The sequence below is a fragment of the Watersipora subatra genome, chromosome 1, assembly GCF_963576615.1.
Source record: "Watersipora subatra chromosome 1, tzWatSuba1.1, whole genome shotgun sequence".
Taxonomy (NCBI): domain Eukaryota; kingdom Metazoa; phylum Bryozoa; class Gymnolaemata; order Cheilostomatida; family Watersiporidae; genus Watersipora; species Watersipora subatra.
In genome coordinates, this window is record NC_088708.1 from 55,558,515 (window position 1) to 55,573,437 (window position 14,923).

The 14,923-nt window shown below is 33.4% G+C and overlaps 1 protein-coding gene across 1 annotated transcript; it reads left to right on the top strand.

Annotated features, from left to right (window-relative positions):
• Nucleotides 1-435: 435 nt before the first annotated feature.
• On the top strand, nucleotides 436-14,531 carry LOC137389127 (endoglucanase E-4-like; the record flags this gene model as incomplete). The annotated part of the gene is made up of 11 exons (XM_068075479.1): nucleotides 436-498; nucleotides 2,042-2,182; nucleotides 2,428-2,484; nucleotides 3,334-3,446; nucleotides 5,345-5,418; nucleotides 5,535-5,693; nucleotides 8,329-8,513; nucleotides 12,366-12,543; nucleotides 13,219-13,330; nucleotides 13,784-13,955; nucleotides 14,322-14,531. Coding segments are annotated over exons 1-11 (1,464 nt in total), but the record flags the coding sequence as incomplete, so codon positions are not given.
• Between the last annotated feature and the right edge of the window lie 392 nt (nucleotides 14,532-14,923).

Here is a 14,923-nt window from a genome sequence, read left to right on the forward strand (position 1 = left end):
AGCTGAATGGTGATATAACTTGTTATTCTCTCTATGTCTATCTGTATATGGCTAATATCAGACACATTAGCTCTAATGCATTTATATGCGCATATTGCCTACTTTTCACATTCTAAGTGAAGAGTGTTTATTTCTTGGTTACATAAGTAAATTAACAGAATAACAATTTTCCAAGATTTGTTAGTATCATATTTTGTGAAAATACACAAATAGCCATAATTTAGAGAGGATTATAGCCTTATATAAGGATGTCACCTGAGTTAGTGTTTTATGTTCTTTACAAACTCAATGAAGCAAGTCAAATGCTTCCCCTCATATCTACCCACACGCGCCCGAAAGGTTTGAAAGACTTTTCTTGATGGCGTGCATGCTATAAGGTACAAATAGCTCTGGTATCGTATGATGTTCAGAGTTTGCTATTTACATCACTACATGATGGACAGGGTACAGAAGTATTTGCTGGTTGCCCTTGTCTGGATAGCTGCGAACGGAGTCATGGTAATTATTTACCATAATTTAGTTTAATTATCGGAATGGAAAATAGCACTTGGGTTCAGGTTGTGTTGTGCTACTATTTGGCAAATATTTTGTACTTTCGTTTTTACACTGAATCTATTAAAAGTTTTTTATGCTGTTTCAGTAGAAATGTGAATTGGTTAAAACAGTTTTTTGTTGTTAACGTTATGTTGTGATGATTATTAACGTTGTCAACAATATCTTAATTTACATCTCATACTGTTTTCATGAAGTTAGTTTATTTTCATGAGAATTTTTGTAAAGTAGCATCAATGCCAAATCATATCTGATGAAATTAAATCTATAAGCTTGAACATGTTGACGCATGGACTATTTTTGAGTGTAAATATACAAGTACTGATGTCATTCATATAATCATAATCTAATACTTTACTATCAATTTAACTAAAGTTAAATGTGGAGCTGGAGGTTTTCAGCATTAATAAGTACCTAGTAAACCAGGTAATCTGTTACACACGTGTTATTGTATTTTTGCGGTTACTAAGCCAACTCTTCAAACCTCAAACGCATACAAATGATCACAGGCTACCATGAAACCTCTCTTCTACACTGAAGTTTTTCACTAGTAGGTAAGATGAAGTCATAGTTTATACTACAAACTTACTTCTAGATAAAAATGTTGAATAAGACACTGGTGAGTTTACACAGTAGTTCTTGTTCTTACCTCAGTCATATCCTGAAGACTTCATTGCAGTTAAGTGACTGAGATAGGAATTTACCATATATAAGATAAGGTTTCACTAACAACTCACCATGCATTGCAGTCCTTCTAAACGGTTTGTTTTACTTGGTACAGTCGGCCTCAATAAGAACGTTCATCTGTAAGAAATTAGTGTCCATAAATCTTTCGAAAATGATTTATAAAATTCTTTTAGCAAGTAATTTTATTTACTTTGAAATTTTACTTGTAAGCTATTTGGGGTGGGTATGATCTTCTGTTTGGATTGGAAAATTTAGTTTACCACATCAGTCTTACTTGCATCTGAACAATTCCTCATGTTTTTAGTGATGAAATTTTGACCAAATTTGACAATCCAATTCAGTTGTCAGTGCACCTATGTCAACATGAGTTTTATTATTCTAACAATATTTAAACAAATTCACACTACTATAGATATATAGTTTCCTGTAGCCGTACTCGTAATCTAGATCAAAGCAATTTATTTGGAGTTGTTCCACCAAATTGAATAGATTCAATGCAGCTATAACAGATGAGTCACTTTACATAGTAAATATTTGCATTGCGTTTCATCTAGTTATCTATTTTTCTGTTATTTTATCACTTTCTGCACAGTGTTGTACATAATCATAAAAATGCATACACCGCATATCTTATCAATCACATAGCTACTAATTTTATTGCCTTTTAGTTTGGCATTTTGCATGTTTTTCAAGTTGTACATTTGTAAATTTTTTACACGCTTTTCTCTGTGCTAATAGGAAGACTGACAGAACTTGTCTAGGCTGTTACACATGTGTATTTGTGTGTTTGTGGTTCCATCAGGTCTATGGGTGTGATGGAAGTATAACTTCCTCCAACTTCAATTTCATAAGCTATAATGGAAAAATAAAGCTCACAATTCCACAGGATATTGTCGGATGGGACGCTACACTTACGTTCACCCACAGAACCACGAGTTTACGAGTGAGCTCATTCTATCTATCTATATCTGGAACTACAAATATACTCAATTGTAATATTTTTAGTTCATAAGTTCAGAGTTGCAGTTCTTCGTATTGATAAAACTATCGTAGGCATAGATTAAACAAATTCAAATGGCGGAAATGATGGTTGCTCTTCTGTTAACTAGCACATGGTTGCTTGTTAGAGATGCGCTGGTAACATCCACATAGTGACTTTTTAGTGTTGTGCTGGTAATTACATCATAGTCACTGACTGGTGCTGTTCAGGTAAGCAGTTCAATGTCACTTGTAAGTGCTGTTCAGGTAAGTATTTCAATGTCACTTGTTAGTGCTGTTCAGGTAAGTAGTTCTATGTCACTTGTTAGTGCTGTTCCTGTAAGTAGTTCAATGTCACTTGTTAGTGCTGTTCCTGTAAGTAATTCAATGTCACTTGTAAGTGCTGTTCAGGTAAGTAGTTCAATGTCACTCGTTAGTGCTGTTCAGGTAAGTAGTTCAATGTCACTTGTTAGTGCTGTTCCTGTAAGTAGTTCAATGTCACTTGTTAGTGCTGTTCATTTAAGTAGTTCAATGTCACTTGTAAGGGCTGTTCAGGTAAGTAGTTCAATGTCACTTGTTAGTGCTGTTCAGGTAAGTAGTTCAATGTCGCTTGTTAGTGCTGTTCCTGTAAGTAGTTCAATGTAATTTGTTAGTGCTGTTCCTGTAAGTAGTTCAATGTCACTTGTAAGTGCTGTTCAGGTAAGTAGTTCAATGTCACTTGTTAGTGCTGTTCAGGTAAGTAGTTCAATGTCGCTTGTTATTGCTGTTCTGGTAAGTAGTTCAATGTCACTCGTTAGTGCTGTTCATGTAAGTAGTTCAATGTCACTTGTAAGTGCCGTTTGAGTACGTAATGCCAAGTCACTTGTTATGACTGTGCAAATGAATGTCTTGTAGGTAAGTTAGCTAATGTCAAACTTTATTAATGAATAGGTAATGTACATTAAGAAGTAACATGTAGTTCAATGTGACTTGTTTATGTCATGCAGTGATTAGATAATTGATTGTGTAGCTGTTCTTGGGTAGGTTGCAAGATCTACTCAGCGCAAAATCGTTCTGTAAAAGTTAGTCCTTAGTAACATATCTGCCAGTTGAGTGTAATTTGTAAGTACTCTGCAGACCAATGATGCTGTTGTAAGAAAGCTCAGCAATAAGGTGTACAGTTTGACCAATAAGGATGGAGAAGGTGTTATGGCAGCAGGAGATATATTTTATCTGGATTTTACTGTCAAGTAAGCAGACACTACTATGTGTCATTCTATGCACATTGCACTCATCAAAAGATGTCAGTCTGAACCATGTAGGATTAGACAACTCCAGATAAATCTATTTATACTATTCGGCCCATTCACCAACATCTAGATAAATTTAATAATTCTTCTGATTGCTGTTGTTATCAGGGATCCATCATAACTGTATTGTTACCATGGCAACTTGTAAAAAGTGCCAACAAATCCCGATACAATATTAAATATTATTAACTTGATGTTAATAAATTTAATAATATTTATCAAGTTTTATAGTTTATATAATTGTAACGTTTATAGTTAAGCCCCTTTCTATTCTGCATTATTAATTTGTACATGAGCATATTTTATCTATACTGATGATAACTTCAATTCATGAGATTTCAAGCAGCCTCTAGAGATTGTTTTATAAACTAATACAGGTTTGAGGTAATTCTGTGAGCCAATATCATATCATCTAATCAAACCTTACGTAAGCAGTACACTTTATAGTGTTACATGTAGTATGACGAAGGCTAAAGACAGCTTTATTAAACCATTGTTAACTGCTTTAAAGCTGTCATCAATTCATTTTGAATGATTACTTACTCAGTTATGTTTCTAATGCATGTGCAGTTAGCGAAATCTTGGAGCCAAAGTTTTTCAATTTATGCAAATCCTAACAATTCCAGTCACCAAATAAAGCATCGTTTGCTCAAGAGCGTGCGTTTTTTACGAGTGACAATCCTTGGCATCTATTGGCATCCTTGGCAATATTCATTCACATCTTTTCCAAAAGAGGCAAGCTGTAAAAATCTTAAATGTAACATTGGGTAGGCAGAACTTGTATATACTTGCGTATTAGCGTATGTTTTATTTTGTTTGCATATATAGTTTATAGAATCAACATACTTGAATATTGGTTTATATTACGCTTTCTGATTGGTCAGATATATTTTATCATTGAACAACTGCTTATCCCATTACTTTGCTTTTTATCACTTTTTGTAAAGCTAGATATCAACTGTTTGAACCGGTGATCAAGCATAATATCTGCCACATAGCATGGTTACACTCAGATGAGCTCAGTTAAACGTACATTTTATGAGCAACATTTGAGTCAGAGTTGGCAACATTTGTCGTATATGTGTTCCGAGATTAAATACATGCTTTTGATATATACTCTTAATTATGATTTATTGACCAGCTTTGCTGGTTAAAATATTCTCGTTTTAAATCGCCTTGAAGTGAACAAGAAATGGAAATGTTCCCGTAGAGCAGGGGTTCCCAACCTTTTTCACTCAGTTCTCTCTATATGCCTTCGAATAAATTTGGTTCTCCCACACTTTTAACTCACATGATTAAAAACAACAGATACAAATTATAATTCTATTGTATTGTACATATCTAAACATTTAACACCATATTATTAATCTTTATACAGCCTGCGTACAACACACAACAATACATGACCTTCGGCATGGCGGTGAATTGGTTTATGACTAGGTTAACTTACTATCCAATCAAAATCTGATTGGATGTGTTCACATATCTCTGGGTTCTGACTGCTAGCTCATTATTAGCAACTAGTGCTATAGATAAAAACAAAATGTTAAATGATGAATCTCAAACTCACACGGCATTGCAGTACATAAATTAAAAATTTAAAAAATCCGACACCTCTCTGTTCCCCCCTTGTATATTCAAAGTTCTAGGGGGGAATTCCTCCCTGGTTGGGAATCCTTGCCGTAGAGGTAAGTATGAGAGCATGTTTTTATTCATGTTACTAATATGTAGTCGATTTTTCCCAACTGTTGTTATTACTTGATCAGACAGTTATATAACTGTCTGATCATTTGAAAACAACAGATTTTCCATGTTCATTTTAGATTTATATATTTTAGTTTAAACGGTATTGATGTCGATAGCTTTGCCCCATGCTTCGAGATAACCTATGACTATGCGGCTACCACTTACGGTTGGTATATAATGTAAAAAGGCTTCCAATTAATTCTATATTCACTCTTTTTTTGAGCTCAGTATTTATAGAAATTTTCTTTTTCCCTCTTTTGCATAGCAGTCATTCTTTTGTAGACTCTAACTATGCTTTGGCCATTGAGTACTCCTTCCTTTTCTACGAGGCTCAACGGTCAGGCGTTCTTCCTGTTGATAACAGAATTGCCTGGAGAGGCGATTCATCAGAAAATGATGGCAGTGATGTTGGCCTTGACCTAAGTGGAGGCTGGCACGATGGTGAGTCAGTTTTTGTGTAAACAGCCTCATGTGTCAGCCACTCAAATTTTGTATTATACATCATCAAATGCTTATAGTTCATTAAGGGGTACCTGCTTTATGACGCAGCATTTCTCTTGCTGTACGTCATATGTCACATGTCACACATTACCATTCAAGTCACATAGACCAAATGTCACTTAATCTCTCATTCACTACATGCCACCTGATTCAAATTAGTTGTCATGAAATTGGATATGTATATAAGCCATTGTCACATGTCACCTGATACAAATCATATGCCATGTGTCACCTGATGTAAGCCAGTCACTATTTACCACCTGATACAAGTGGCATGCAACGTGTCAACTGATATGAATCACTTGTCACATGTGTTATAATGCCAGCCATTTGGTGTTAACAAGCGTCATACGCTGCTAAATACCAGCTTTTTTGTACATGTCGGTATTTGATTTTGATTTGATTTGATTTGATTTTTATTGCGTAATAATAACATGACAATATGAGTAAAAAAATACACAGAGTAGCAATAGGACATGCCAGATAGCCAGAGGCTAGAGTCAAGGCAGCCCCAGCAAGCAGTAGGAAAAGAAACAGAATCGGCGATAAGCGCACACTCCGGAGCACCAGAGTCAGGAAGGACAGTCCCAGGACGCCCACAGGCGCTCTACCAACTTCGCCTTCAGCTGACCCGGAGCAGAGCCCGCACAATCACTCAAAAATTTATTATATAATTTCATTGCACTAAAAAATATCGATCTCTGTCCCTTAGAAGACAAACACTTTTTCAACTTTAATTGATTTTTACTTTTTAAACGGGTATCTTGACAATGATCTATCATAAAATCTTGCAACTCTTCCATGGGGAAAGAATTTGTTAAAAACATTAGCAGGCGATACTGGAATAAAATTTCAATTGGCATTATTTTTAAAATTTTAAAATTTTTGGAAACTGTTTGATTTGGTTTAAAATTGAGTATTATTCTGATTGCCTTTTTTTGCATGATTAAAAGTTTGTTTAAATCAGTTTTGTTGCCGTGGCCCCAAAACTCGATTCCATAAATTAAAAGAGAATAGAAAAAACTGTAGTACAAATTGATCATGGTTGATTTGTCTAGGTAGGGGCGAATGAAACGAAATATTAGTAATATGTAATTAAGTTTTTTGATGAGACTTTGGATGTGTTTTTTAAAAGTCAAGTTGTTGTCTAACGTGATACCTAAAAATTGAGTCGAATCTTTGATTTGTAGTTGAGAATTGTTTAAAGAAAGGCTTAGATTATAATTTTGAGTGTTTTTAGACGGATTTTTGAAAACTACTTGAAATGTTTTACTGTTGTTTAAAATGAGTCTGTTTGATAGGCACCATTCATTAATAATATTTAATTCCTCTTGGAGTTTAGAATTATCTGTTGAAAATATATTGGTGTCATCTGCGAATAAAATACAATCCAAAGCAGGTGCAGCATTTACTAAGTCATTTATAAAAATTAAAAATAAGAGGGGTCCTAAAATTGATCCTTGTGGGACACCAATCGTAATTGCCCTCATTTGCGAACAATCAGTATCTGTTTTGGTGAATTGAAATCTATTTTGGAGATAACTTTGAATAAGAGAGGAAGACTTTACACTAAAATTGTAGTAAAAAAGTTTGTCAATTAAAATTTTGTGATTAATCGTATCGAATGCCTTAGAAAATGATTAATCGTATCGTATCGGTATGCAGTTAGAAACTTGCCAAAAATTTATTTTCAGTGTCTTGAAAAAAAAATTTTCAGTGCTAATTGCTACATAAGTTTTATGAAAACAATCCATAAACACATTTCTCTAAAGGCAATTATCTTTATGGGAAGGCATTGCAAGGGCGTTGTTTGCAGTGGGCTTCCTATTTCACATTAAGCAAACCTTAGGTAACGCGTAGAGCTCTCGCAGTCTGCTCTTACAACTTTTCCATCACTCAATAATTTTTTAACGTCATGGAACAAGGCACTTATTATAGTAAAGCTTATTCTGCAATTTCATATGCTGGTCAGATTGATGAAGTTGGTAAACTGTCAGTGTCATAAATTGAGTATTACCAGTTTGAGTCCCATTTTTCAGAGAGACATTTACACGCAAAATTACAAGATGATTAGAGTTTTATGATAAGTATATGCATAGGTATATACCTGTATATACGTAGATATATACATATTTGTACATATATATATATATATAAATAAATATATAAATAAATATAATAAATAAATATAAATAAATAAATAAATATAAATATATATATACATAGATATATACATGTATGTATCTACATATATACATGTATATCAGGTTTTTAGTTTTATCAATTGCCTAGAATAGCAAAGGCAAGCAGAAATATTTGTATATTGTCAGAAGACGTCACATCATCGCAAAGTATTGAAATTATTAAATAAAGATACATTAACTAAAATAAAAAACTTGAGACTGCAGACGTGTTTCATATAATTTAATAAATCAAAATAATATTCTAAGGAAGTCATGGTTGGCCAAAAAACAACAAAAATCATATCCCGTAACTTGTTTAAAGCTTGTGACTAACTATGCAATTAAGATCTGTATGTTGATTGTTAATGATCGTTTTGGAATGGTGATTTCAGCTGGTGACCACATAAAGTTTGGGTTACCAATGTCTGCAGCGACGACCATGCTTTTACATGGCTTGATATTTTTTGGCGATGCCTACCAGATGATTGGACAATACGATGAAGGACTCAGACAAATTAGATGGCCACTCGATTACTTCATGAAGTGTCATCAATTGACGGATAGATTTTACGCACAGGTAGAGTAACAAACAGCGTACATCTATGTCTATGGCCAGCACCAACTAGTGGACTTTGTGCTTGTCTTTAGACTATCTGTGTGTAACTCAATTCTCTTGTAACTTTAGGTTTTTTTCGATGGACTTCAAAAATAAACATAGGTATTATAAACGAAATTGGGGCAACTATTTATATCCTTTTTGTAAGCCTATTTTTGCAGCTAGGTGCAAGGCTATTTGTCAAGGCAAATTTTAATCTATGTGCTTCCAGAAACATTTGTATAACCGATAGCCTCAGCGAACATAGATTTGATATGCATAGCCGATAGCCTCAGAGAACACAGATTTGATATGCATAGCCGTTAGCCTCAGAGAACACAGATTTGATATGCATAGCCGATAGCCTCAGTGAACACAGATGTGATATTTTTGCTCTAGAAAAAAGTTTACAGTCTCATTTAGCTATTAATGACTTCTTTAATTACTTTTTATTTTATTTACGGTAAGTTTGTAGGTTGCTTGGAAGTTAATAGCATATTTTCTCACGCCTTTTTATAGCAGCGAACAATATCAATAGCAGATTGCTTGACATTGTAAATACGACTTCGATGCAGTCATTATACTAAAACTGAAAACTGATTATTTTACTAATATATAAAATTTTACTTCTAAAACCTTACTATACATCTTTACTTTTAAAATGGACTAATTGAGTGGTACAATAAGTACCTCTACAATCTAATTGTCTCAAAACTTGTTTTTATTTGGTTCAGTATTTTTGCTAATGTACAGGTTTTCTATGAATTTGTTAATGAAAGATGCTCAGTACTCTTGTTTGATTGACTTGTTCTATTACAACATTAAGATTGGCTATTAATCCTTAGGTTGACAATCTACTAACTTTTTGTAATTAAATTACAAACTATTCTAAGGCTACTTTATAAATTTTATATTCAGTATTTAATTGCTACAATTAATGTTGGTGTTTTGCCTGATTGAGTTGTATATTAGATGTTTGAACAGTTTTAAAAGGCTTTGGGCTGATTAAATTTAAAACTTGTCAATTAATAGTTTGACTTCCTACAAAATCTTGAAAAAAACTATTGTTTCAAACATTGTCAAGATGCAATGACAACTATTAGATTACAGCATGAATATAGTACTCCTAGCATTATTCTGATGACAAAAAGAAAGTGAGTATATATCTATGGACTGTATGTAGGTTTAGACGTGTATGCTTGTATAGCTGGAATGTTTAAACATAAACAAAACCTTCAAATTATCATAAAATATTTGATTTTCTTGAAAAATTATTAGTACAATATAAAAGCATCGCTACCTAAAAATCAGGCTTATCGAAGCAACATAAAGATATAGATAGGTATTACACAGGCTTTCATCATTTATAATGGCAAATAGAAAAATAAATAAGCACTTTTTTATTACTTTTTATGGTTAATGTTTTGTTGTTTGTTTTATTTTATGTTAAATTATAACATAACAAGATGATAGGAAATGTAAAGTGTAATGAAGGCCCATATGCGCAGTAGCATAGCTATTTGAGGCACAGAGCCCGAGTTAACAGATGAGATTGTTAATGAAGAAAGCATGGATAGTTCGAGCAAAAATAAATGAGAGCAAATCTATTTCAGAGAGTCCAGCAAATACCGCTTCAAAGCAGCCCTAAAACCATCATGACTATCGATTTTTTTAGCCAAATTAGCAAGAAATTCCATGCTGATAACACACGATAGGCAACCCGCCTATGGCCACCGGTAAAGGAAAAGAGTGGAAGGAGTAATGAAAATAAGGAATGGCAAGTGTTGTAATGTGTTGACAAGTTAGTTTGAGATTTAAATTGTGTGAAGGCTAAAAGACATATTATTAGTTGGTATATAGTTGTTGTAGAGACAAAACACAAGATCTTTGAAACAAAGGAGTTTATGAAAAATATGAGTTTTTGTGATATATTATTCTAAACAATCGCTTCTAGATGACCAAAATTTTGTGTAATTAGCTCATTGGAGAAGTTTCACATGATTCCAAGCAATAAACTATTTTACTGTTAAATAAAATAGTATATAAAAGCAAGAGGTATTTCTGGTAAGATCAACGAGGCTTGGTAAATAAGTCCCAAGCTTTGTTGCAGTTGTTTTTTCAATAGTTTTATGGGTCTTGACCATTTTGGTGTACTATCTATTGTGGCACCTAAAAATTGTATGCTATCCGTCATTTGTATGTTTTGTCCATTCATGGAAATGTTTTTTTAATCGAGATTTATTTTGTGGATTTTGGATCACTATGAAGTTAGTCTTGTCAACATTCAATGTTAGTTAGTTTTGATCACACCAATTTTTTATCGTGTGTAGATTTTTGTATATTATAGCTATATCTTTATTCAAGTTTTAGCGGTATAAAATAAGTTAGCATTATCAGCAAACAAAATAGTTTTAATTTTATCAGCACTTTTTACAAGATCATTTAAATATAACAAAAATAATGTTGATCCAAGGATGGATCCTTGGGGGTACTCCACATTTAATTACTAAAGGTTGGGATATCTTCCGAGATATTATAACACTTTAAAAATGATCTGGTAGATAGTTTTGAATTAATTCTAAACTTGAATGAAAAAAATTTATTTGCTTTATATTGTAGCTTATTAATCAAGATAGAGTAGTCTATTGTATCAAAGGCATATGAAAAGTCAATGAATATACCTAAAACAGATAGACTAAGTTGTTTAAAGCTGCAAAGGTAATTTTAGTGAATTCTATCAATGCTTCACGAGTTCCTTTCCCTTTCTAAAATCCAAATAGAGTTTCTGCAATAATGATTTTTTTATGAGTGTAGTTATGGATTTGTTAGTCAAAAAGATGCTTAAAAAAATTTGAAAAAACCGGCAGAATAGAAATAGGTCTATATTTATTAGATAACTGCTTATTGCCTTTGTTTGGGTAAAACTTTAGCACATTTCATTTTTTTGTGGGAAAACATCCCTTTATACTCATTCTGAATATGTAGGCCAAAGGTTTTAATAACTCAAGTGAACATGCTTTTACTAACTTCACGAGAATCCCATCTATGCTTTTTGCTTTGTGTTCATTTAGATTTGCAATAACTTTCTGAACAGTACACATACACAACATAGATATATATATATATATATATTTATATATATATATATATATATATATATATATTGAATAATTTATTTATTGAATATATATATTAAGACTATATGCATATATAAATGCTTATATATACATACTAGCTGTGCTACCCAGTGTTGCCCCAGTATTAAAAATCAGCGTATAAACAATGAGAGGTAATGAGAATTGCCCTGCCACTTGCTATTAACCTGGCGCATTCCCAATAGATAATTTAAGTAAGCTTACTAATAAAAGCTACCACATCTCATGACGTTATGTTATCACCTTACGTCGTGATGAAAAGCGGTAGCGTATTTGCTCCCACATACTGACATACATGTATATTGCCTAATGAATACATCAAACTCGTGTGGCTGAATTGGTAAGGTGTAGGACTGGTGAACCAGAGGGTCCGAGTTCAAATATCCTGTGATATGGATACTTTATTCCAAGATTTTATTAGTTATAGCTGGAATTACACACGTACCCACTCACAAACTCTGAGAAATATGTATATATGTATATACATACATCTTGTATGTATGTATATACAAGATACATGTATGTATCTTGTATGTATATAAATGTTGTATATATAAATATATTATTTTATATAAATATGTTATTTTACATAAATATATTTATTCTTGTCAACCATCTATATTATTCATCTTCTAACATAAATCAATTAATAAACATATTCATAAACACATTTGATCAGGTTGGGAATGGCACCATTGATCATAATCACTGGGGAAGACCTGAGGAAATGGATGAGCAGAACATTGCAAGGCCGAGTTATGTCTTGGGGGCTGGAGCCAGTACGAGTGGAGGGGCTGATGTTATGGGAGAGACTGCGGCAGCCTTTGCTGCTGGATCAATCTTATTTAAGACATCTGGTGAGCTTAGATACTCCCACTCGTTATGCATTCTGATCACAGGCTAAGTAGATGGTTTATGTTTGTGTAAGGCAATATTATACTGATTCTGTGAAACTCTCAGGATATGATTAAGGTTTAAAGTTGTCAGTAAGTATTTCCATGTTTGCACTCTGAGACACACCATTCTTGTTTGGAAAGTGCCTTTTAGAATATCATAACATGTGGCAACTCTGGTTCTTTTTGACATACTTCCATTTATTAGGTGATCTTTTAATTGAATTCAATATTTTAAAATTATAACCTATAAGAACTAAAGGGAGTAACACACTTGAAAGTTAGATAAAAATTAAATAAACACTGTATTAATTATAAAATATTTAAAAGTGACTAAATTTATACAATCAGTTGGGGCTGAAATGGTCAAAAGCTAAAACTAAAGAGTAATGTCAAAACATTTAGGATTATTGCTAGAAATTTTTCAGTGAAAGTACACACAACCAGTAAGATCAGTTGATAAGCATTTTAAAGGTTACATATTGGTTAGAATCAGATGCCTAGTAAGTATCATATGAAAAATTATTCTGAGAACCAGATATAGACCGCAGGACCAGAGTGTTTAGCTCAAGGCTACATCAGAACCACATGCACTTGTACATCAGTATCTATGTACAGCAATCATTTTCTCTGTTTCAGACCCAAATTACAGCAATCACTTGCTTAACAATGCCACTTCTCTCTACCAGCTCGCTAAGAATAATGAAGACACATATAATAATGCTCTGCCAGAGGGTGCTGAATTTTATTTGTAGGTATTAAGCTGTGCATTCTTTCTGAAAATATAAACACATCATTATTCTATCACAAGCAATTTTATTCAAAAGAAAACAAGACAACTCTTAGTTGTTAAATATTGAATGAGTACTCTTTTGTGTTTTCAGGTCTTTGCTTTATCTTTTTGGAAAACATAATTTCATATCAACTTGATACATATATTTATGGAGTTATTACTAAGTATGGCTTACCTACATTTAGAGTATGCTATAGTTCTTCTGCTGTTATAATGGTGTTTATTTGTTGTTATGTTTAACACTAATAACTTTACCATAATTTTGCAAATTAAGGGAAGTTTTAAAAAAGTGGTATATGTAGGTTCAGCCTACACAATTCATTCACAGTGTGGGTATTAGAATCGAGAACACAACTCTGGTCTCTGATACTTGAATACCATTATATTAGGAGTTTCTTCGCTGATGGCCAGATCAAGTTCGTGGGAAGATGAAATATCCCATGCAGCAGCCTGGCTAGCCTTAGCTCATCAGGGAACTACTGAGGAGACAACTTACCTTACAGAGTCTCAAAACTATCTCAAGGATGATTTTGAACACTATATGTGGACTCTTGACTGGAATGACAAACGAGGCCTGGTAAACGTAAGTTTAAAATTAGGCAAATAATTTCATTTCAATTTTTTTGCTGATAAAAGCTTTTTACAGAAGGTTTGCCGTTTAGAACAGATTGCAAAATACAGTTTGTAGAGGCGGTCCGTATCAGTTGGTATTGGACAATTGAGTTCTCTACAAATAATGCAAATGTTAATCGCGCAAATTTTTGTCTAATTAGGCATGTTTTGTGATGAAATGAGCACACTTTAATGAATTTAAAATGTAAACGCAGAAATGAAATTCGAATAAACTTTCATTTTTTGTTTGATAAATGGTAAAGAGTAAACACGATGAACCAAGTTACCAACAGTATATACAGATCTAAATATACTAGCATCTATCCATTTATTCTAGTTCCTACTCTACCATCAACTGCAAGACAGCCGATTCAGTGGCAATCTGGAAACGTTTATTGGACGCTGGCTTCCTGGAAATGATGTACCATACACTCCTCTTGGTTTAGCTTTTCGCTTAGAATGGGGAAGCAATCGGTTTGCAGCGAACGCAGCATTCCTTTCGCTGCTGGCTGCTAGCGAAGGCATCAACGAGCAGGCATACAGAGATTTTGCTAAGAGTCAGATTGATTATATGCTAGGACTTGTCAATGGTGGAAGGAGTTATGTTGTCGGCTTCGACAGTGAGTCACCAAAGCGAGCACATCACAGAGCAGCGTAAGCACATATATAGGCATTTCTCTGTGTATGTTGTGTACTTTTTGTGCCCAAGGCTATAAAGGTTATCAATTTGCGTGTCATACTGGTTTCCTTATTGAAAAAGTGACCTGTCAAAGATACATGTAGTTGGTAAAATAATTCCTCAGGTTATAACGCTATTTCGAACTGGAGCTGGAGTTACTGGGGCACTTCTCATCCTTCCTTACTGTCTTAATACAGTAGACTAGTAAAAATTAAGCTAGTCTAATACGACGAGCAAAATATTCTTTTCTCTCTAACAAA